Here is a 25,122-nt window from a genome sequence, read left to right on the forward strand (position 1 = left end):
ACATAAATGATTAAAAAAACAAATATACAAAACTAATATTACGGTTTTTCCAAATAAATAATTCCATTGCAAAGGATTTTTATGGAATAAAAATAAATATGAAAAAAATAGATTTTTCATAGATTGTGTTGGGTACAATAATTTTTTCTGCTCGGTAGAGCAATCAAAACGCGGTGTTTGAGTTGTTATATATACGATTTAAAATATTATAGTTGCATCGTTATCACCGACTATAACTTTTGGTAAATCGTCAAACGATCGGTTATACAATTTGTATTAGAGTCAATGTCACATGTTCAATTTTCATTGATTGCAAATAGTGTAATTATTGAAAGAGAAGTTGTCGGATTGTAATAATATTCTCTATTTGACAGAGCAATAGCAACGTGTTGTTTGAATTGTTGTATGGTTTAAAATATTATAATTGTACTATTACCACAGGCTATAGTTTTTGGTAGAGTGATAAGTATTCGGTCCTACAGATTGTAATAATTCGATTAGATATTCACTTAATAAAACAAAATTTGATCTACCATGTACTCTAAAAAAATATTATTGTGTATGGAGAAATATTGAAACACTTTATTTCTTAAAATTTTTTATTTAGATTTGAGACATTAAAGATGTCTGGTTTAGAGAAAATTGCAATATTACAAGTATATCATTGTAATCAACTACGATGTTACATTCGATGAGCTTTCATTTAGTCCTGGTGAATGATGATTCGATTGATAATTGCTTATAATAAAATATACTAATCCTTGAAATTTTAAGCTTAACTAAATATATATCTTGATATTGTTTCATATTGTTAATATATTAAGTGTTAAATGTTGATGTTTAAAATCTGCAAAATATGATGACTGTTTTTCTCAAGAGTAGGTTTCTTGTGAGACGGTATTACGAATCTTTGTCTGTGAGATGAGTCAACCCTACCGATATTCACAATAACAAGTAATACTCTTAGCATAAAAAGTAATATTTTTTTCATGGATGTCCCAAATAAGAGATCCATCTCACAAAATACGACCTGTGAAACCATCTCACACAAATTTTTGCTTTTTTTCTCAACATAGGGACAACAAATACTTGGCAGTGAACTATATGGATTAAGATCATTCTCAACAACATTAATACTTCTCTGACATTATGTAAAAAATATCTTTTTATTACTAAATTTGATATTATTTTTTGAACTACGTTACAATGTTAAATTGTTAAAACTAATGGATGTTAATAATTATGGAATCATAAAAAAGCCGAGTAACAAGATAAAATGAATTACAATGAATTCAAATAATATTAATTGAATGAAGGTAACATCGAAATAACAGAACTAAATTTTTTTGAACGGTATAACTTTAGTTTATATTAATTATTGAGATATTGAGTTGAGAGTATTAGAGTAGATGCCCTGCAAGCCAACGGTTGGCTAGAGAATTTATTGACTCAAGTGTAATAAACAATCTTTATTTTAATATAATTTAACTTTTTATGGTCTTGTTATACTTTATCTGTATACCCATGCAAATAACATAGATAAAGTCCTTGAATATGCTTTAATACAAATGAATCGTAATTCGATATTGAAACTCATTTGTAAACACTGCATATTCTAAATTCGTTCCTAGTCGATTCAGCCGCCTAAAACAGGGATAAAGGTCGCTTGAGCTCGAGACTAGCATCTGTGATGTTGTGTACTGCGTTTCTTGGTAAGGGCATGGAGATGTCCAAACATGCAGATGGGTAGTCATATGATGATTATACCGAACAACCCTCCCTCGGACTTTCCAATTGGTTATCATTCATCGAGAGGATAAGTCTGTGGTTATGATTGTACATCATTAGTCCTTATGACCCGGGACAACACTGAGGCTCTATATGCTAGGGCTGTGCTTTGACTCGTTTACCGGCTCCAGGAGAGTCATCACGTGGCGAGGTTGGGTACAGTTGCGACACATATAGGAGCCAGTGTATTGTAGTCGGGGATTCACCGCTCACCTATGGGTGTGGATATCCTATGTGATCTGATTTAATAATAGTGCATGAAATCTCTGGCCAGAGTATGAGATGTACGTTGGAGAAAGAGTTCTCCAATAGTACACGCAATGCCACTATTATATATGTCACATAGTTATCGAATTATTATGCAACCCTCGATGAACAAATGGTTGCAGATTCGATCGGGATATATGAGATGAAGGGACCGTACTGTACGTTAATCATAATCGACTGGTTCTTGCAGGCACTATCAGTGATACCTAGGGGATCATGGGGCGATGCTACTAGACGCTCTTACCATGATCCGATGGGTGCAATCAGAAATGAGTTCTGACATTCTTAATCAAGGTGTTGATGAAAAGAATGGGGCTAACTAGGGTAAGCCCGAATAAGAATAAATATTATTCTGAATCACAAAGAGTTGTAAACCCACGGCTAGCTGTATCCCTGAACCATTGAGGGTCACACAAGCATTGGATCGTTTATTCCCGTTGGGAAGAATAAATTCAAGGAGTTGAATTTATATTATGATATAGTAAATTCAAGGAGTTGTGAGTTGAATTTATGATAATTAAATTTTGAGATAATAAATTCAAGAAGTTGAATTTATAAAATTTGAGAATTTAATTTATTAAACTCAAATGTTGGGTTTATTAGATATTAAATTTTGGAGGTGATATAATATAAATTCAAGGAGTTGAATTTATAATTTAAATAATAAGTTCAAATGTTGAATTTATAATGATTTAATTTATTAAACTCAAAAGTTGAGCTTATTAATTAATAAATTATATATGGTGGGTAATATGTTAATGGGCTTGTAAGAGTACAAGTCCAACATATTAAATAATTAAAGTTATTTATGGACCTTGATTAATTGACTAAATTAGTTGGACTAATCCAATTAATTAATCAAGTCCATTAATGTTAATTAAAGTGCCCAATTATTATACTATGATAATTAGGTCAAGGGTTAATTATAAAAGTGGGTTGAGAAGTCGTAACCCTAGCCTCCCAACACACCATAATTTCGAAAAGCTCCCCTCCTCTCCTCTCTAAATTTTGGCCACTCCCTTTTGGGGAATAGTTTGAGCCGTCTCTCAAACATTGATCTCCAACGCAAAATTTCTCCCAATTTTCTAGTGCAAATTGGAAGAGGAACAGATCATCTAGTCGTGGATCTGATTAGAAGAAAAGAAAGGAGTCTCTTGAAAAAAGTTCGTAGGTATTTCATCAAGAGCTATCTCCGCCAAATTCGGAATAGTTGGAGCCGTGTGATTAATTCACCAAAGGTATATAATTCTAAACGCCCTCTGAATGTTTTTGTTAAAATCATACGAGCGCCCAAAGCAAAACATATTTTGATTGTCAAAATAAATAAAAATTTTAAACTTCTGCTACGCTTGGGCGCGTAGAAAACCGAGATCCAACAGTGGTATCAGAGCCAAGGTTTTTCTAGATCGTATGTTTTTTATATTGAATAATTTGTTTCTAACCATACAAGAAAATTTTTCAGAAAATTGTAGCACCATGAAAATTATTTTTTTTCCAGAAATTTAAAAATAAAAAAAAAATTCGGGGCTGCCCAAAACTGTTCCGGGCAGCGCACTGTGCGCCGCGCGCACGCTGTGCGGAGAGTCCGCACAGCGCGTGGCGTACGGAACGTCCGCACGCTGCGCGCGCGGCGCCAGGACCCCTGCTGCTGCCCGAAACGTTCGGGCAGCGGGGCGGGCGGCTGCCCGGGAGTGTCTTGAGAAGCGTGCTGTATGATGGGCTTGAATTGTTTGGGCCTAGGGTGCAATTTTCTGTTTTTTTAAATTTTTGGGTAAAATTGATAATTTTGAAAATTGATTCAATTTTTATTTTGGAAAATTGATTTTTGGAAAATTAAAAATTTTCTTATAAAATAAATAATTAGAATATGATTTTAATTATTTATGGTAAAATGAGTTTTACAAGAAATCAATTATTATTGATTTAATTGGAAATTAAATAAAGGAGTTTATTTAATTTATTAAATTCTTTAATAATTGTGGGGGTTAGTGATAAAATTATTAGATATATGATTTATCAATTAATTAAATTGTTTAATTAAATTGATGTTAATATTTGATATTAAATGCATGAAGGATGATCGAGAGCCTTTACTAATGTGTTAGGTGTATGTTAGGATATTTTACCGTTTTATTCGTTTTTTTTTTAATATTTGATATTATTAAAGTGGGCCGGTTTATGGCCCGTTCCCACCCCATGAGATGTATCACTTATGTGCCATGGCTATTTAAATGTAATTATTAGAAATAGTGGGAGATCAAGATTGGAAGATTGTGGGCCCGATGAACGAGATGAAGACATGTAAAATATTGAAGCTCTTGTAATAGTTGCATTTGCATCCCTGCATTCACCTAGGTTTTGGACCTGGATCCATGTTTGGCTCACATGGATCTAATAGTGTTGGCGATCGATCACCCTTATTTATTGTTGAATGTCATATTATGATATATGTGATATATAGTAGTATGCATGTATGTATATTATTAGATAATATAGTTGCATGGATCCGGCAAACATACAAACTCGTGGCACGCGATTTTAAATTAAAATGATGAGACAATTTTAAAAATTAAAATCTCTCATTTTGAATATGATTCAAAATTTATATCAAACCGAAAAAGTAAAAATTAAAAGAGTTTAATTTTTTCTTGCTTTCCATCAACCGTGGTTGCATGTTGATCGCTACCAGCGGACAGTGTCTGGCTCATATTATTGGAGAGGCCTGGACGCTGGAATGCTGTGACTTCCACCGGACATATGATGTGAATTGAGTGGAACTCCCATGACTTCGGCTCATATTATTGGGGGAACTCATGGCGACCGTCTACTACAATTCAATATTGATGGGTTGGTTTGACACGCGAAATAAACGACGTCATATTATTGGGTCCTTATTAAACGTGAGGCAAAACACGCGGAGGTTGCATAGGGATGCAATTGGATTCTACTTTTTAGAAATTATAGTTGGCTGATATTATTCGAGATTATAATTGGCTAATTGGACTCTATGTGCCCACTAAGTAAATATGATTTCCCTTTTTCATCAGAGGGTGGTGGAAATGTCAAAATAGTGGGAGATAGATTTATAAAATAAAATCCATATTTTATATCTTAAAATTATTTTAAAATAATCAGCAACCATTATTCTGTTTCCGTATCAGTATATTTTCGATTTCGTCACGTAATACATTTTTATTATTAACAAGCTAACCGAATCTAATTTTCAAGAATGGTTAGGAAAATTGTACTGAATTCGGAGAAAATGACATATACACTAATGTCAGTCCTGCTGAACTGACAAAGCTTGCAAGATGGTAGGACCATAGTATGCAAGCTAAAGTGTAACATGCTCGTTTCTACGTCAAATGAACTATAGGGACAGTTTGAGAAAATGTTGAATGCTGCTGACATTCGAATAAACATGCAAGAGTTGCATGGTATATGAAACTCGTACGATGATGGACACTACTTTCAAGGAGCTCATGACTACATACATGCAAGATGGGGCTCTAGCCCATGAGCATGGTGTACATATGACTGCGCTTATTGAGAATGTGGTGGGTCTGGAATATGTGATTCCTAACGAATTAATTGATAACATCAATTTGTTGTCTTTCTCTTCCTCATTTGACGGTGTTATGGTGAACTTCAAGTTGAATAAGATATATGATAGCCTTGAAGAGCTAGTCAATACGTTTATAACTTATGAGATCACCATAAAACAGGAAATTATTGTTTTTCCTTATGGGCCTCTCGTCAGACGAAAATGGCCCACAAGGTAAGAGAAAGAAATGTTCTGCCTCTCACAAGAAAAACAATCCCAATAAGAGGCAAACTCTGAAAGACACTTAAAAGGCCTACAAAGCCCGATAAGTTATAACATATTTATTTCAATGCAAGAAGTCCGGACATAAGAAATTATATGTGCCAAAAATGTTCTGGAAATGATAAGTGAATGTCCAAGTAAACATGATTTCAACAACAAACAAAATAAAGTTAGATGATCCAAATCCCACACAAATATGACACGCTAGACTAGGTCATATTTCCCAAAGAAGGATGCACAAGCTAGTGGGAGAAGACATGTTTGACTTGTCAGACAAAAATTCTCTACCTGCTTGTAAGTCCTGTCTAAAAGGAAACATGACTAAGACTTCATTAAATGGAAACGTGGAACGTGCGCATGGTCTATTGGATTTGATCCACACAGACATTTGTGGCCCGCTAAGTGTTAGCACAAAATTTGGGCATTCTTACTTCATTACCTTTACTGATGACCATTCGAGGTATGTGTATGTTTATGAAACACAAATCTGAAGCATTTGAAAGGTTCAAAGAATTCAGATCTGAAGTAAGAAAACAGCTAGAAAGGAGTATTAAGACACTTCGATCTGATCGAGATGGAGAATACTTGAGTGCTGAATTTTGGGTTATCTAAAAGAGAATGAGATTCTCTCATAGTGGACTACACCAGCAACACCACAATTGAATGGTGTTTCTGAACGTCGTAAGCGAACCTTGTTGGACATGGTTCGATCTATGATGAGATTCACTGAATTGCCTACATCGTTTTGGGGATTTTCGCTTGAAACTGCAGCAATGTTATTGAATAATGTCTATGCTAAAGCAGTTGATAAAACACCATATGAGATATGAATGGGAAAAACTCCCAAATATTCTTACGAGAGGATATGGGGATGTCCTACTTACGTGAAGCAGACAGTGGGAGACAAATTGGATAGTAGATCCATTTTGTGCTACTTTGTAGGATATCAAAAGAATTCTGTTGGATATTATTTCTATCATCCCAATGAAGCAAAAGTATTTGTTTCAGGAAATGCCACCTTTTTGGAAAAGGAATTTCTATTAGATAGAAAAGGCAAGATGATAGAACTTGAAGAAATTTAAGATACTCTCTCAACTATAGAAGTTGAACCCATTTCCCAATAACCAGTAGTTGAAGTACAAGCTCCTAGGAGGTCTGATAGGGTTATTAGACCACCTGCAAGATATACACTTCTTCATGAACAAGGTCATGTTGGATGTGATCCAATGAACTTTAAAGAAGTACTATCTGATACTGATTAAACCAAATGGCTTGAAGCCATGCAGTCAGAAATGGACTCTATGTATTCAAACCAAGTCTGGACATTAGTGGATCCACCTGAGGGAATCGTTCCCATATGATGCAAATGGATCTACAAAAGAAAGCTGGGGCGGATGGGAAGATAGTGACCTTCAAAGTAAGACTGCTTGGAAAAGGTTATACTCAAAGGCAAGGAGTTGTCTATGAGAAAAACTTTTTCACCAGTTGCTATGTTTAAGTCCATTAGAATACTACTAACCATAACAGCATAGTATGACTATGAGATATGGCAAATGGATGTAAAGACTGCATTCTTCAATGGAGACATCAAAGAAGAAATTTATATGTCTCAACCTGAGAGATACACATCAGTAGGAAGTGAGCATAAGGTATGCAAACTCCAGAGATCAATATATGGTCTCAAGCAGGAGTCAAGGATTTGGAACCTCAGATTTGATAGCACTATCAAAGAGTTTGGTTTTTGCTAAGAATCCTGAGGAACCATGCGTGTACAAGAAAGTTAGTGGGAGTGCAGTGACATTCCTGGTACTTTATGTTGATGATATCCTGCTCATTGGGAATGATGTAGGATTATTGCAATCAACTAAAGTATGGTTAGCCAGTAAATTCTCCATGAAAGACATGGGTGAAGCATTCTACGTATTGAGAATACAAATCTACAGAGATAGATCAAAGAGGATTCTCAGCCTCACCCAAGCCACCTATATCGATACCATTATAAAACGATTCTCTATGGAAGAGTCCAAGAGAGGATACTTACCAATGTGTCATGGTATTACTCTATCTAAGACAATGTGTCCCAAAAATTGATGAAGAGATAGAGATGATGACACGAATTTCATATGCGTCAGCTATTGGTAGTATCATGTATGGTATGATATCGATGCGTCCTGATGTTGCTTATGCTTTGAGTGTTACAAGCAGATATCAGGCGAACCCTGGTCCACTACATTGGAAGGTCGTGAAAGATATTCTTAAGTACTTGAGAAGGACTAAGAACTTGTTCATGGTCTATGGGGGTGGAGAATTAAAATTGGAAGGCTACACTGATTCTAGCTTCCAATGTTACGTAGATGATTCAAAATCGACCTCTGGCTTTGTATTCATGCTTTATGGTGCGGTTGTCTCTTGGAAAAGTTGCAAGCAAGACACCGTTGCGGATTCCACCACTGAAGTTGAATATATTGTTGCATCTGCTGCAGCAAAAGAGGTAGTTTGGATGAGGAATTTTGTCCAAGAGTTGGGCGTTATTCCTAATGAAGTTGATCCAGTCCCGTTGTACTGGGACAACACTGGTGCCGTTGCGCATGCAAAGGAACCAATGTCTCATCAGCGATCCAAACCTGTACTGAGGAAGTTCCACATCATACGGGAGATTGTGAGAAGAGGAGACATATCGGTCGAAAGAGTCCCCTCTGCAGATAATATTGCTGATCCACTTACATAGCCCTTGCCAGGACCATTGTTTTAGAAGCATCGCGAAGCAATGGGATTATAGTTATTGGTAGTTGGCTCTAGGGCAAGTGGGAGATTGTTAGAGTAGATGCCTGTAAGCCAACGGTTGGCCAGGGAATTTATTGACTCAAGTGTAATAAACAATCTTTATTTTAATATAATTTAAATTTTTATGGTCTTGTTATACTTTATCTGTATACGCATGCAAACAGCATAGATAAAGTCCTTGATTATGCTTTAATACAAATGAATCGTAATTCGATGTTGAAACTCATTTGTAAACACTGCATATTCTAAATTCGTTCCTAGTCGATTCAGCCGCCTAAAACAGGGATAAAGGTCGCTTGAGCTTGAGACTAAAATCTGTGATGTTGTGTACTGCGTTTCTTGGTAAGGGCATGGAGATGTCCAAAAATGCAGATGGGTAGTCATATGATGATTATACCGAACAACCCTCCCTCGGACTTTTCAAGTGGTTATCATTCATCGAGAGGATAAGTCCGTGGTTATGATTGTACACCATTAGTCCTTACGACCGGGGACAACACTGAGGCTCTATATGCTAGGGCTGTGCTTTGACTCGTTTACCGGCTTAAGGAGAGTCATCAGGTGGCGAGGTTGGGTGCAGTTTCGACACATATAGGAGCCAGTGCATTGTAGTCGGGGATTCACCGCTCACTTACGGGTGTGGATATCCTATGTGATCTGATGTAATAATAGTGCATGGAATCTCTGGCCAGAGTATGAGATGTACGTTGGAGAAAGAGTTCTCCAATAGTACACGCGATGCCACTATTATATGTGTCACATAGTTATCGAATTATTATGCAACCCTCGATGAACAAATGGTTGCAGATTCGATCGGGATATATAAGATGAAGGGACTGTACTGTACGTTAATCATAATCGACTGGTTCTTGCAGGCACTATCAGTGATACTGTTGGAACTTTTCAAGTTCGCAATCTTGATTTTGATGTTAACAAAACTTGTTATTGTGTTTATAACATATTTACTCAAGTGTGAAGTTGCAAACACAAGAAGCAAGCTGAAACTGAATTTTGCACAAACTGAATTTCTGGCGAGCTTTGGTATTTTGATGATATCTCTCAACTGGATTATCCAAATGACAATCCGCCAACTGGACTGATTAGAAAACTCAATTTGAAACAAATCGTATTTCACGTCAGTTGGGCAAAATCGGATGTTATCATGGTCTAACTGATCGCTCAATTACCAAACTGATCACACGAAAACAACAATCAGTTGAGTTTGAGCAGCTGCGGTATTTTGGTCATATCTCTCAGTTCGGTTATAGAAATGAAGCGATTCAGTATGCGTTGGAAAGATAAGACGATGATCTACAAATCATCTTCAGAAGTCAAAGTCTGAATCAAAGCTTAAGATGCTGATAAATGACGATGAAGTTACTGGTTCTGCACTTCAGCACACCAGCTGAAACCGAACCAACTGTTGACCAGCTGACCAACCAACTGAACTGAACCAGCTGCTGACCAACTGAAACTGAACCAGACCAGCTGAAGACCAGTTGAACCAGACCAGCTGAACTGAACCAGCTGAAACTGAACCAGACCAGCTGAAGACCAGTTGAACCAGTCCGACTGAACCAGTTAAACTGAACCAGACCAACTGAACCAGTTGAACTGATTGACCAGTTGAGTTGACCAGTTGACCAGAGTTGACCAGAGTTGACCAGTCGAGAAAATGTCCAGCAAGACGAATTTGACCGTTGCAATTCCAGAAACAGTACAGAAATTTTCCAACGGTCATATTCCTGTGTCTAACGTATATATCAGTGTTGGAGCCTATAAATACAACATATTGAAGATCAAACAACAGCTTTTGAAGTGGATTCAAAGCATGGGCAGTTAGCATGAAGATATCAGCAGTTGAGAGCACAAGCCCTTGTGTGAGGATACATTTGAGATATACACTGTAAATGATAAATTCCTCACACACAATCACTCACACATATACAAGAGAGTTGAACTTCAAAGATTAGTTGAGTGAGTCTTGCACAAAGACAATAAACTTGTGTATGTAGTCTTTGCATATGAGACATTAAACAATATGTTGATTGTGAGGTACTGCCTACAATCTTGAGTGCTAGGAGTTCTAGTTGGGTGCTGCCCTTCCGGAATGGGTTCGTGTCTATTTGTTTATTGCATTTACTTATCATTTTCACTGTTTTTAAAGATGCATTGTTGAAGCATTTTATGTCTTCTTCAAATACCAAAATATTGTATACCAAGTGTTTGATAAAATGCTTCAACTGAATATTTTAACTCATTCAACGTGCATATATTTTAAATGGTTTACAAAATATTTATTCGTTTTCTACGAAGGATTATTTCGAGTATTTTCCGCTTGTTTTGAACACCAAACTCGATTTAATTCATCGGTGTTCAATATTTCAAGAACCGAGCTATTGTAGCTCAACGATTACCCCCCTAATCGATCCCATCAGATACCTAGGGGATCATGGAGAGATGCTACTAGACGCTCTTACCATGATCCGATGGGTGCAATCAGAAATGAGTTCTGACATTCTTAATCAAGGTGTTGATGAAAATAATGGGGCTAACTAAGGTAAGCCCGAATAAGAATAAATATTATTCTGAATCACAAAGAGTTGTGAACCCACGGCTAGCTGTATCCCTGAACCATTGAGGGTCACACAAGCATTGGATCGTTTATTCCCGTTGAGAGAATAAATTCAAGGAGTTGAATTTATATTATGATATAGTAAATTCAAGGAGTTGAATTTATGATAATTAAATTTTGAGATAATAAATTCAAGGAGTTGAATTTATAAAATTTGAGAATTTAATTTATTAAACTCAAATGTTGGGTTTATTAGATATTAAATTTTGGAGGTGATATAAATTCAAAGAGTTGAATTTATAATTTAAATAATAAGTTCAAATGTTGAATTTATAATGATTTAATTTATTAAACTAAAAAGTTGAGCTTATTAATTAATAAATTAAATATGATGGGTAATATGTTAATGGGCTTATAAGAGTACAAGTCCAACATATTAAATAATTAAAGTTATTAATGGACCTTGATTAATTGATTAAATTAGTTGGACTAATCCAATTATAAAAGTGGGTTGAGAAGTCATAACCCTAGCCTCCCAACACACCATAATTTCGAAAAGCTCTCCTCCTCTCCTCTCTAAATTTCGGCCACTCCCTTTTGGGGAATAGTTTGAGCCGTCTCTCAAACCTTGATCTCCAATGCAAAATTTCTCTCAATTTTCTAGCGCAAATTGGAAGAGGAACAGATCATCTAGTCGTGGACCTGATTAGAAGAAAAGAAAGGAGTCTCTTGAAGAAAGTTCGTAAGGGATTTCATCAAGAGCTATCTCCGCCAAATCCGGAATAGTTGGAGCCGTGTGATTAATTCACCAAAGGTATATAATTCTAAACGCCCTCTGAATGTTTTTGTTAAAATCATACGAGCGCCCAAAGCAAAACATATTTTGATTGTCAAAATAAATAAAAATTTTAAACTCCCGCTGCGCTTGGGCACGTAGAAAACCGAGATCCAACAGAGAGGTCGGCGGAAGAGCATACTGGTTTGCACCGAGAAGGTTGAAAGTTTTTGTATTCAAACTAACCTTTTCTTGTAGGGTTGCAAGGATCTTAACGAAGCTGCGACAGGTTCACTAACCTCACGTACCTTTTTTTCCCGTATGTCTGTCAGATGCCTAATTTGGGTTTCTGGTGATATGAATGTTAGAGTTAACCATTGTCCTGTTTTGGGCTTGCCGACTTGCGAGGAAGGTGGCAAACTTTCAGAGGAAAATATTAAGAATGCGTAAGGGTCAAAGACCAGGGAGTTGCTACATTTCGATTAATTTGTGCAGCCATTTCTACACTTTCTATCCACCTTATCTCCACTTCATTGGTTGAGGAATCAACCTGCGATAAGCACATGGAGTACAAATTTGGTTCCATTTCTTCTAACATTTCTCTCACGTATTCAGTCAGCTCTAGCACGCTTCTGTTCCAATGCCATTTCAGGTTACTCTCCATTCCTTTTACTACAATGGGATATACATATATCATCTCTTGCTTCAGATGCCATCTTCACAAATAGCTCAATATTGTTCCAAACGTTATGCAACTTGCGTCCAAATTCTATCAAGTAAGAATCAACTAACTTAATTTTCAAACGTATTTGCTCTTATATCGTGCTATTTGTTGCGAACTATTCGGAGAAGTGAAGAGATACAAAACAATTGGTAGGTTTGGCTGTTTATATGAATATAATTGCTTCTATGACCTCGTAGAAATGATTTTGCTGCATGGTATAACAGTTAAAAGTACTTGCAAGAATCAATCCCTTGGTAGAAACATTCAGGACAAAATACTTGGAAAACAATTTACCTGCGAACTCCAACTGTTCAAACACTTCGTTATTTGTTTGCACAAAGGCAAAGCAATATTCTTGTACTGTTCAGGACACATGTTTTCAACTATTTCTTCCAACTCTCCTATGAGTAAGACTTCCTTTTGACAGTTAGTCCGGTGCCAATATCTCAAAATACCTTTAACCACAGCAACCCCAAGATCTGGCTCCTTCTCCACAAGTTGATGGACACGGTAAGCCAACTGCTTGTGGAATACCTGCATACCTTTCGGCCCGTGCAAGGAAATAAGCACTTTTGTTAATACATCCCTGTGCTCTTATGGAATGCTAAATCCAATGATTATAGTTTTCCAGATATCCAGTATATATCCAATTCATCGCTTTTCTCGTGAATGGTCTGGAGGAAAGGAACTTAGAATATATTTTGTGGAACACATTCTTCGAGAATATCTATCGTTCCCTCAGATCTTCAGACTGGAAAAGGGTGAGCAAACCAAGAACGAAAGAATGATCTAGTTGTACACTCAGCACCTTTGGTTCTACGCTCATGATCAGCCTTAGGAGGATGTCGTATACTATTTGTGGGTGCAACCAGGTAGCTGCAGGTGTGGCAACAAGGTCATCATCATCAGGCAAGATGCTGACAATACAAGCAGCATTGGGCGGAGAGAAGGGCCGGAAGAGGTTAACTGATATCATAGTAAATAGTGGCTGTAGTGTTTCATCAGGGACCGATTTTTTCCACGACTTAATGATGGAAATAAGGTTTATGAATTAATCGCGCTTAAGATCATGTCGTGAAGGAGATTCAAAAGGATCATTGAAGACATAGTTTCATCATGATACGAACTGTTATACGCTTGCCTGCTGGAATTGTGCCTGGAATCAATAAATATCAAGAAGACATTTTAGCGTAGGGATTCTTAGATTTGGATACGCTTTAGGACTGCTACGTTGAGGACCAATATTTCTCATGTCGTTAGTCTTGGAGAACCCAATCTGGACTGGCACAAGCCCACATCACCTTCTTTTTGATGAAATCCATAATGGATATTAGGAGAAGAAAACGTAGTACAAATAAAATAATGGAATTTACGTATCAGAAGCTGTCGTTTTATCTGATGTTAAGATTGAAACTTGAACCTAACTCAACCCTTAAAACTAGCTTAAGGGAGGAGGATTGTTCAACAACATATATATAACTCTCAGGTATTTTATCCAAGAGATGTGGGACAACTAACAGAACACACCCCCTCACGCCCAGGAATGAGACAACTAACACACCCCTCTCATGTCCAGGAATGAACATGTGGAGTGTGAAGTTTACAAATGATCCAATTATGGACAGAACGGATGACCCAACTATGGGCATTCCAACACATAACGGTGGAACCTGAGCTCTGATGTCATGTAAAGATTGGAACTTGAACCTAACTCAATCCCAAAAGCTAACTCAAGGAGGAGGATTGTCCAAAATCATATATACAACTCTCAAATATTTTATTCAATCAATATAGGACAACTAACACGCGTCCGACAATTAACAAATTAATTCGGTAACACATGGTTTACCGATATATAGCTTTTCCCGAGGTTGGGATTCATAGTACAACAGCTACGTGTTGAAATAACTTTGCCACTTCTTTCGGTCCGAACGAAACAAGACAAAGTTGCTGTTTTTAAATTATTATTATTTCCGTGTCTCATTAGTAAATGGTATTCTCGAAATATTTCGAAGCTATATAATATATAGATTTACTCCATTTTGTCCATTATTATTATTATAATTTAAAAGTTGTTTTAATCCTATATTTTACTTAGAATTTTGACTTTCTACTATTTTACATACGTAGCAATTAACATGTGTGCGCCCGCAAGATTATTCATAAACTTATCGGGATTTCACTTATTTTTATGTAATGTGGAACAAACCTTGTACCCCTAAAAAAAAATATTGTGATACTCATTGTCACACATCTTAAAAATTAAGGATTTAAAATGGGGTTACAATGAAATTTTATAGCAACTTGGGTTAATCATTTTCCTAAAGTAAAGATGAATACGAAGTAGTTGTTATAGGGTTCCATTGTGCATTCACGCAGACACGAGCCCGAGCTCGGGGGTGACAAATAATATAGCTTTATATGATTATATAATAGTAATTGTGACGTATACGATGTGTGTCTATACAGTGTACAAATAAATTCAATAGAATTTCATAAAAGTAAAGAACAATGGCTAATTGATTGGGGTTTTTGGTGGAATGTTTCGGTTTTGGATGATTTTGAATTAGAAGGAGATTAATGGTTATTGAATTGAAGAATTTTTGAATTACGACATGAGAAAAAAATGAAGAATGGCTTGTAAAAAAAAGGTCAAATTCAGTGTGCAAATAGTTATAATCATTATTATAATGATTAATAAGTATCCTTTTCATAGAAACAAAAAATAATTTATGATCATGATAATTATAATGTATAATATTAATTTATTGGTATAATAATGAAAATATCTATAAAAATCATAATAACATTGAATAGTGTTATTTTAATTGTTTAAATAATATGACTATTATATAGTAATAATAGTAATAATACTAAAAGTTAAGAGTAGATCTCGTTTTAGACGGTCTAACGAATTTTTATCGGGTCAATCCTACCGATATTCACCATATAAAGTAATACTCTTAGCATAAAAAATAATATTTTTTTATGGATGACCCAAATAAGATATCCGTATCATAAAATATGATCTGCGAGACCGACTCACGTAAGTTTTTGTCAAAAAGTTAAATAGTAACCGCTATAGTAAAAGCAATAATAAAACAGCTAGTAGTAATAATAATCATTATAAAATATGATTCTATGTCTGAGATATAATTAAATATATGAAAATAAGCTGTTATTTTAAAATTCAAAAAAAAAAAAAGCTTGTAAAATAAGTGAAGGCGGCCTAATATTTTTAATAATGTCGTCAACCAACTTATTTTTGATATATTTTAAACTAAAACACTTTTGGAAGAATTATAAGTGGTTTTTATCGAGCTTATAAATTTGTCCCAATTACCGGTTTAATATATATAAATCATCTCGCACTTTCATAATTATGTATTTAGATAAATTTTAAATAATACAATAATAAATATATGTGTAAATTTTTGTGAGATCATAAATATAATAATCATAATATATTTTAAATTACACAAAAAACTATTGTGAGACGACTTCATAGATCAATTTCGTAGGTCGAATATCATATTTGGTTCATCCATGAAAAAGTATTACTTTTTATACTAAGAATATTATTTTTTATTGTAAATATCGGTAGATTTGTTCCGTCTTATAGATAAAAATTCGTGAGACCGTCTCAAGAAAACTATTCTTTAAATTATAGGATAATTAAATAGTCGCTCTCTCAGCCGACAGGAAAATAAAAGGAAAGAAAAATGCATAATCTTAAAAACATGAATAATCACAATTAGAGACAAATCAAATCCACATAGCCCACGCGTCCGGGACCGCCGTCCACTCTAACCGCTAACACGTGTTATCAAATAACTCTTTGACCCCGCCACGCGTGGATCCCACTCTCTGCTCACTCTCGTACACCTAATTCACTCAACACCTCTCCATAAAAACACACTCTTTCGCCCAACAAAATCCAAAGTAAATCAACCATCATTCCGGTCCCGATTCCTACTCGGAATATTTATGAATTATGGAACAACTAATTAAGACTCACAACCACTTTAATCTCCGTTTCTCCTTGAATTCGCCATTGCAAAAATGTCGGGATGTTGAGATGACCACTTTCGAGAGCATGGGCTACACCAGCTTGAAGGATTTAATGCCGGTTTCGCCGCCGTGCTCGGTGTCTCCCACCGGAAGTTGGAAAGAGAGCTGGCGGGAGATTCCCATCAAGGATCCCTTGCTGCAGCATGCAGCCTGGGCGTACCTGCAGCCCATGGCGGAGCCGCGCGATGGTCATGGCGGCCGAGCTTTCTTTTTCAAGAGGTTGAAGAAGGATTGCCGGAGGCTACTGGGATGTATCGCCGGCTTCGTTCTGGTCGTCTTCGGTGGTTGGTTTTGTGAGCGTTCGGCGCCGGCGGATTGCGGTGGCGATCAATTTGACTAACAATTGCGTGCAACCGAATTAAAGCTGTTTTTTTGGCTTGGAGCTTTATTTTTGTTTTTGACCAATTAAAACTTTAAAATTTTATTTTAAAATTTGTTTTTTTTTTATATATATTTTGCTTAATTTCTCCATAATTAGATTCATCCTTGTACATATTATAGTTTTGGGTTCAGGGATTGAATGTCTCGTATGTTAATGTATGAGATTAATTTGGTTGCATCTGAATCGATGAATTTGAAATTGATAAATTTCGTTTGAGTCTGAGTCGAGTTATTCATATTATAAATGATTTTACGTTATCCATTATCTATTTAAAATATCATCATGTTTCTATGACATGCTCTCACGGTTTTTATCTATGAGACGAGTTGACTCGATTTATACTTAGATTAAAAATAATATTTTTCCATGCATAGGGTTGAAAAAGATATTGATCTTACAAAATTGAACTATGGTTCAATCTTACATGAATTTTTGTATTAAAATATAATGTGATAAGTCATTAAATTGACATTGAATGTATTATAATGCTCAACTAAATTAGATTCACTCAAACAAATCAAACTAGTTCAAAATTGGTCATTAGAGCACATATATGGCGACTAATTGTGCGCGCGATAACAATTATATTTTAACATTATAATTTAATTTATTAAATATAACAATATTAAAAATAAAAAAAATTACAATTTTAATATTTACGTGAAATTAAATTCGATCGAGATAAAATTTTTATTAATAATGTGGTTTATGAGAGGTCCCCTGTTATTTTATATATTCTATTTATTTATTTACTTATTTATTTATTTCACTTTTCAGGTTGTGAATATAATTTTATGACCTTTTCTCACCCAATATATATGTAAAAAATAATAAAATATATGGGAATAAATAATTTTATTCATTTTGGCATATTCATATCCCATAGAGTTTCGACATATATATTTTTAATAGGTCTATTTGAGACTTCTCATAGATATTTATGAAACAGGTGAAACTTGTTCGTATTTACAATAACAAGTAATTTTTTTGATATAAAAATTTATATTTTTTATGAATAACCAAAATAAAATATTTATATTAAAAACTGACTCGTGAGATTATCTCAAAAATTTTTATGATATATTTAATAGACGTTCAAATGAAATATCACTTCGTGATGGCGTGTCAAATCTTGAACTATTTAAATATTCATCTCGAATATTTGAAATTTACCTCCCCAATTAAAATAATAAAAATATATTTTTTATTTATCAAATATTAAAATCCAAGATGATGATAAATAATTAAGAACAATGACCCGTTATGTTTATGCCATCAAAATCGTGGGTCGCCAGGTACGTTTCATAATCGCTACACAATATTTTGCCCGATAAAAATATATATTATAAGTTTTCATTATTTTATTTTTTGAATTTTACGGTTTTATGTTATTTTATATTTTTGAATAGTGAATATTGTAATCTATTTTTTTGTTATTGTCAGTATTATTAAATGGCCGACATCGATATTTATTGCTTTTATATTAGCAAGTTTGAATTTGTCACCGTCAAAAAGATATAAATAACGTGTCACACATTCAAGTTTGAATTATTTTTTGTATTTTATGTTAAGATTTTGAGTTTTATGTTACTTTTATACATTTATTTATCACTATCATATATCGTATTAAATAAAATATAAAGTTTTTTTATATATAATAATACATTTTCAACTTTTTAAAAAAGTGTCTTTGTGAATTTTGGTATATTGATTGTCTGTCATTTGTCATTATTAGTATTTATCTTAATTGGAATTTTAAATATAAATATTTTTAACATGTTCTGAAAAATAATCAAAATTTTAATCAAAATGTACTCATCTAATAAATAAAAAAATTGTGACCTTTTGAAAAATATTAATTATTAAAATTTTGATAAAAAATAATATATGATTTTTTAGATATATTTTTCTATTTTTTTATTAGTAACCATTTCATTTACTCAAAATAAAGAAATCAATTTAACTGCAAAAGATTGTTATCATAATTTAACTATTCTCTTAAATCATATAAAAAAATTTATATAATAATATTTTATAAATATATCAACAATTTTAATAAATTTTCAAATGTTTTTTTATCCGATTGTCTTAATATTTATTAATTTTAATAATGAATTCTATAAAATAATATTTTGTTTATCGCTTAATTATAAACAATATAGGATATTTTGCTTTAATTAGTTAGGCAAGCCAATGATTTATTTAATGAGCAAATGCCTAAACCTGATATTTTGAAGGTTGGTTGAAACCGTAATTCATAAATTTTCGGCTGACTTTAGGGATATCACAAAAGTTCACATGAGGCGGTCTCGTAAGTTTATTTTGTGAGACAGATCTCCGACCTGACTCGATCAACTAATAAAAGATTATTATTTTCACTGTAAATATAAATCAGGTCAACATATCTCACATATATATATATGTGAGACCATCTTACAAGAGACATGCATTAACACGAGGGATATACATATGGATAATCAACGTAGTAAGCAAAATATTATAAATTTTATTTAAAATGTAAATTAGGTTAACTAATGTCATTTATATCGAATTTTAATGTATGTCTATATGATATGATTATAGGATAGGGATAATGCTGATCCAATATTTCTGAATTGACCTTATAGTGTTTTTTGTTTTTTGGAATTTCATTGAGCATCTTATAAGATTTTTAGAAGATAAAGACATTGGGTGCTATAATTAATATAGATTAGAAGTAACATGAGTTGTTATACAATTTAAAATACGAGAAAATCGTCAATTTAGTCATATAAATTGGCATGGTTGCTTTTATGATTTTCCAACTTGTCAAATTTGTGTTTTACTCCTATAATTTTGTGGATTGTAGGTTTTTAGTCTTTTTCCACCGAAGCGCTGATGTGACATCGAAAAATACTGACATAATATTGTGAAATGCCGACAACATCGGAAAATTTATAATGTGTAAGGCCCTGTAATTAATTATCCGGTAATTTGACATAATTAGAATAATTATTGAGTTGTAAATTAAAATAATTATTTATGCCAAATAATTATAGAAGTGTGTTAAAAATATGTATTTTAGAATATCGAAAAATTTAACGATATAAAATACATATAGAGTTTAAATAATACACGAGAGCAAAATAAATACAGACCGGGATAGATGGGCTTGAGTTACTATTTTAATAACATATATATATATACACACATACATACACACAACTTACCAAATAAGAGAAGGAAGAATCGAGAGAAAATGAAAGAAAGAAGAAAGAACTCCATTCCCGTCACTTGTGTAGCGGCTGCGGAAAAATCACGATATCTCCTCCTTCCGGTGTCCAAATCTCGATCAGTCTGAAGGGGTGTCTTTCTAACATCCTGAGCTTCGATTCAAGACAGAAATCGCGAATTTTGAGCAAGGATACAGGTAGATCGAAGCTATTGTTCCATGCTCTGTTTCTGCGCGAATTCTTCCGATTTTTGGGCGAGAGTTTTTGTGTTGCTGCGATATTTTTTATCTTGAATTTGTATAAATGATCTAAACAAACTTTGTAATGCTTTATGTTACTGTTCATAGCCACTAGAAGAATGGGTTTTTGATTAGAAACAGATTTGATATGATTTTTCTACCAAAATATGTCAAAATGGAATTCTGTGTTGGAGCTGTGTAGATTAGCTACTGTAATTCAAGTTTATGACATTTATGCACTCGGATTCTGGACTTGTGATTCAAATAAGAGTTGTAGAGCTATATGTTGTCTTCGTAATGATATAAGATTCATTAAATTCCATTACGAATTGAGATAGTTAAGCTCATTTTGCCGAAACTGCTCAATTACAGAATTCTGCCGCGAAGGGCGTATGGAGTAGCGTCTTCTTTATAATTCTGAGATTTATCTATTAGGATTTTGGAAATGGTTTCTTCTAAAAAAAGTTAGAGATTTGATTATCTTTCATTTCCAATTGGCGGATTTTGATTTTAGTCAAAAATGAATTAGATACGAATTTTTTGCCCTTTTGTGCCAAATTGGACATTGGTATGAAATGTAGTTTTCATGATCGGCTTATTGTTGTTTTGTTTAGGCCGAGGGTCTTGAAGTGAAGTTGTTATTGGAATTGTCAAGTTTGTATAGATATGTTACAGCTCGGTAACATACGACGGTAAAACATAAATTATTTTTAATTGACATTTTGTGTTACATTGATCGTGTTTATGACTTGTTGACTGTGGTAATTTGTTAAATGCCTTCGTTGTGATATATGTTTATTATTGTGACATATTATTGGCATTTAGCATTTTGCATACTGTTATGACATTCATGTTGAGCCCAATCGTTCTTGTTAGTCGTTGTTGATAGCTGTTGTTATCTAGCACTGTTGTTTATATACACATGAGACCGTAGATGTGATTGAACAATCCCGTGGTTAGTGCAGCCTTTTGAGGTGAGCGCTAGGATTGTGTCATCTAGTTCGTTCTGTTGTGCCATCCTGTTATACTGTATCAGCTGTATGGAGGCCGAGTCAGGTGTGTTATTCAGCACAGCTTGGAATACCTCGCATACTTGGCAGGGCGGTTTAGCTGCATGACGATGTAGCTCCCCTGTGTTGTTGCTCGAGCATTATTCCAGTTGTTATCGTACCGTTTGTTGGCTCCTGTTGTCCCGATTATTCGTTGAGCCTTTCATGCATTGCATATTACATTTTATTATATGATTATGCATGATTTATGATTATTGTTATTATTGAACCGTTTCATACCATAATCCTAACCTCGGTTGTTTATTGGGGGGCTGATGTGGTTGCTTTTGGGCACCATGGTAGATCTCCCGAGTCGTTTTGCAGCATCAGGCCGGGGTTCCGCCAGTGGAGCTCGGGATTGAGGTTGGATTGCTTGGTTCTGTTCAGTGTAGTCTCCCAGTTAGTCTATATATATGTCTTGAGTTGTTTCAGTCTTGTATTGTAGTTTATTTGCCGGGGAGATGCCTCGTGTATCTGTAGTAGTATTTGGTTGTTTTGTGATGTTTTGAGTAGACTCTGTGATATTTATGATCTGTTGAGTATTTGGTAAGTTTGAATTTCTACGTAGTCCTGGCCAATGCGGCTATAGGTTGTTTAACTTCGGTTTTTGATTTAATGACTTTAGTTGGAGTATATTTTGATATAAATTGCTGCTTGAGTTTTCGGGATCTCCTACTTACGGGGAGGTCATGCCGAAATTTTTCTAGGCCCTGAGGTCTGTTTTAAAGTATTTTAAACCTTTTTCCGTTGTAGCTTTAAGTCGAACCATTATTGTTTGATCATTAATTGTCATTAGAGTAAATGGGCCTCACATCTTTGGTATCAGAGCGTAAACTTGGATACGCTCGAACTAGAGTCTAGGACACTTGAGTCTTGGCACTAAAATGGTTGTTGCGCCTGTGTATGCTATTTGACAACATACTTATGTGGTTATATGTTTTGTTTACTTCCATTCTAATTGTTTTGGTATTTTATCGTATAGAATGGAGGGAGGTAGAGAAATTCCTGTTGATGAGATTCCTCTAGCTCGAGGTCGTGGACGTGGTAGACCTCGTGTCCATGTTGTTGATGATACTTTTGTTGAGCAAGATGCTGATCATCTAGACCAGCTTAGGATGGATGAGTTAGTTGCGCGTTTCCATTCTATGCATCCACCTCGATTCAGTGGTTCTGAGGGAGCTGAGAAAACATAACTGTGGATTTTTGAGATTGAGGAATTGTTTGATTTGATCGAGTATCCTTCAGAGCGTCGATTGAGATTAGCTGTGCATCAATTGAAAGATCGTGCCAAAATGTGGTGGTATACTACATTGATGACCTTAGATGCTCAGAAGATTGTTCCATCGTGGGATATATTCAAGCTGAAGTTTAAGGAGAGTTACTGTCCTCCATCATTTTACAGTTCTAAGGCTTCGGAGTTTCATAACTTGAAGCAGGGCGATATGTCAGTTGTGGATTATGCGAATATTTTCATGCTATGCTGAGATATGCTCCTAATGTGGCTGCAAGTTAGGTTGCAGTTGTTGAAAGTTTCATTGAAGGATTGAACGATCATCTGCACCCTTTTGTTTTTACCGGTAAGCCACTGAATTATCTTGAAGCAGTGGAAATAGCAAAAAGGGCTGAAGCTAGTCTTAAGAGAAGTGCCAATCGAGTGCCTACCCAACATCATCATTCGGGGAGGAGGCAATTCAGTTCATCTGGTTCTGCATCTCTTCGTCCACGCGGGAAGTAGTTTAAGAAGCCTGGTTCTAGTTCTTCGAGTTCAGGGAGTTCAGGAAACCGTGGGGGATATCGCTATAGTGGACCTTACTGTGATTACTGTGGAGGCAAGCATTCCAGTAATCAGTGTGTTGGAATTCAAGGGGTTTGCAATGTTTGTGGTTGGCCAGGTCATTTTGCTAGAGTTTGTCCTAGTAAGCAGGGGAAATCAGCCCAGGTAGGTAGTGGAGCTCAAAGTAATAGATTCCCAGCAGCCTAGTCGCCCTTCACATCACTCCAGAGGACAAGGTGGTCAGCAAAATCAATCACCTGTTCGTGTATTTGCCTTGACTGAGGATGAGGCTCAGGCAGCTCCAGGTACTGTCATTACCGGTAACTGTACTCTATGTGCTTTTATAGCACGAGTGTTATTTGATACTGGAGCATCTCATTCCTTTGTTTCTCATGCATTTGTCGTTTTGCATGATCTTCGCACCACTAGTATGAATTCCAATCTATCTGATGCTACTCCGATGGGCAAAATGATTATCAATGATAATGTGGTGTTCAATGCGGTTTTGTTTCACGATGAAAATGTTCTATATCTGAATCTCATAGTCCTACCTATGCATGACTTTGATTGCATTGTTGGTATGGATGTTTTGACTGCAAATCATGCCATTGTTGACTGTTATCGAGGGATAGTTCGTTTCAGGCTAGATTTGCTCCTAAATGGAATTTCTATGGCCATGGTTCTCAAGCCTAGATTCCTCTAGTTTCTGCCATTGAGATGAATTGATTGTTAGATTCTGGTCATGAAGGTTTTCTAGTTTATGCTGTTGATCTATCGCAGGATGAGCGATGGATTTCTGATATTCCTGTTGTCTGTGAGTTTCCTGATGTATTTCCAGAAGAGATTCCTGGTTTTCCACCAGAACGAGAAGTTGAGTTCAGTATCGAATTAATGCCGGGAACGGAACCCATATCTCGAGCACCATATCGTTTAGCTCCTGTTGAGCTAAAAGAACTGAAAGAACAATTACAAGATTTGTTGAGTAAAGGTTATATTCATCCGAGTTCTTCACCGTGGGGTGCACCGATTCTATTTGTCAAGAAGAAAGATGGAACGATGCAGATGTGTATTCATTATCGGCAACTGAATAAGTCTACTGTCAAGAATAAATATCCACTCCCTAGGATTGATGATTTATTTGATCAGTTGCAAGGTAATTTGGTGTATTCTAAGATTGATCTCCGTTCTGGGTACCATCAAGTGCGAGTTAGACAAGAAGATGTGTCGAAAACAACTTTTTGCAGGAGATACAGACACTTTGAATTTTTGGTTATGCCTTTTGGTTTGACCAATGCTCCTGTTATGTTTATGGACTTGATGAATCGAGTATTTCGTAAATATCTCGATCGTTTTGTGATAGTATTCATCGATGATATTCTTGTTTATTCCAAGTCCGAGGAAGAGCATGTTAAACACTTGAGGATAGTTCTTCGAATTCTTCAAAAGAAGCAGTTGTACGCCAAGCTATCCAAGTGTGAGTTTTGGTTAGATAGAGTTGTGTTTCTGGGCCATGTCATATCTCAACATGGTATTTCTGTCGATCCAAGTAAAGTGGAAACAGTTTTGAACTGGGCACGACCGACCAATGTGCCAGAGATTCGTAGTTTCATGGGATTAGCAGGTTATTATCGGAGATTTATTGAAAATTTCTCAAAG

The 25,122-nt window shown here is 35.1% G+C and overlaps 1 protein-coding gene and 1 pseudogene across 2 annotated transcripts in view; one reads left to right on the top strand and one right to left on the bottom strand.

Moving 5' to 3' along the window:
- Nucleotides 1-12,451: 12,451 nt before the first annotated feature.
- On the bottom strand, nt 12,452-13,790 carry LOC142519808 (serine/threonine protein phosphatase 2A 57 kDa regulatory subunit B' beta isoform-like; annotated as a pseudogene).
- Nucleotides 13,791-22,613: 8,823 nt separating this feature from the next.
- Nucleotides 22,614-25,122, top strand: part of LOC142519139 (uncharacterized) — a 29,313-nt gene continuing 26,804 nt past the window's right edge. Inside the window, exon 1 of one of the 2 annotated variants that reach the window (XM_075622077.1) lies at nt 22,614-22,736. In XM_075622077.1, the coding sequence (XP_075478192.1) occupies nt 22,676-22,736 (61 nt within the window). In that variant the 5' untranslated portion in view covers nt 22,614-22,675. The remainder of the gene's footprint in view (nt 22,737-25,122) is intronic. The other variant, XM_075622078.1, reaches the window with a different exon arrangement.

The sequence above is a fragment of the Primulina tabacum genome, chromosome 11, assembly GCF_025594145.1.
Source record: "Primulina tabacum isolate GXHZ01 chromosome 11, ASM2559414v2, whole genome shotgun sequence".
NCBI lineage: Eukaryota > Viridiplantae > Streptophyta > Magnoliopsida > Lamiales > Gesneriaceae > Primulina > Primulina tabacum.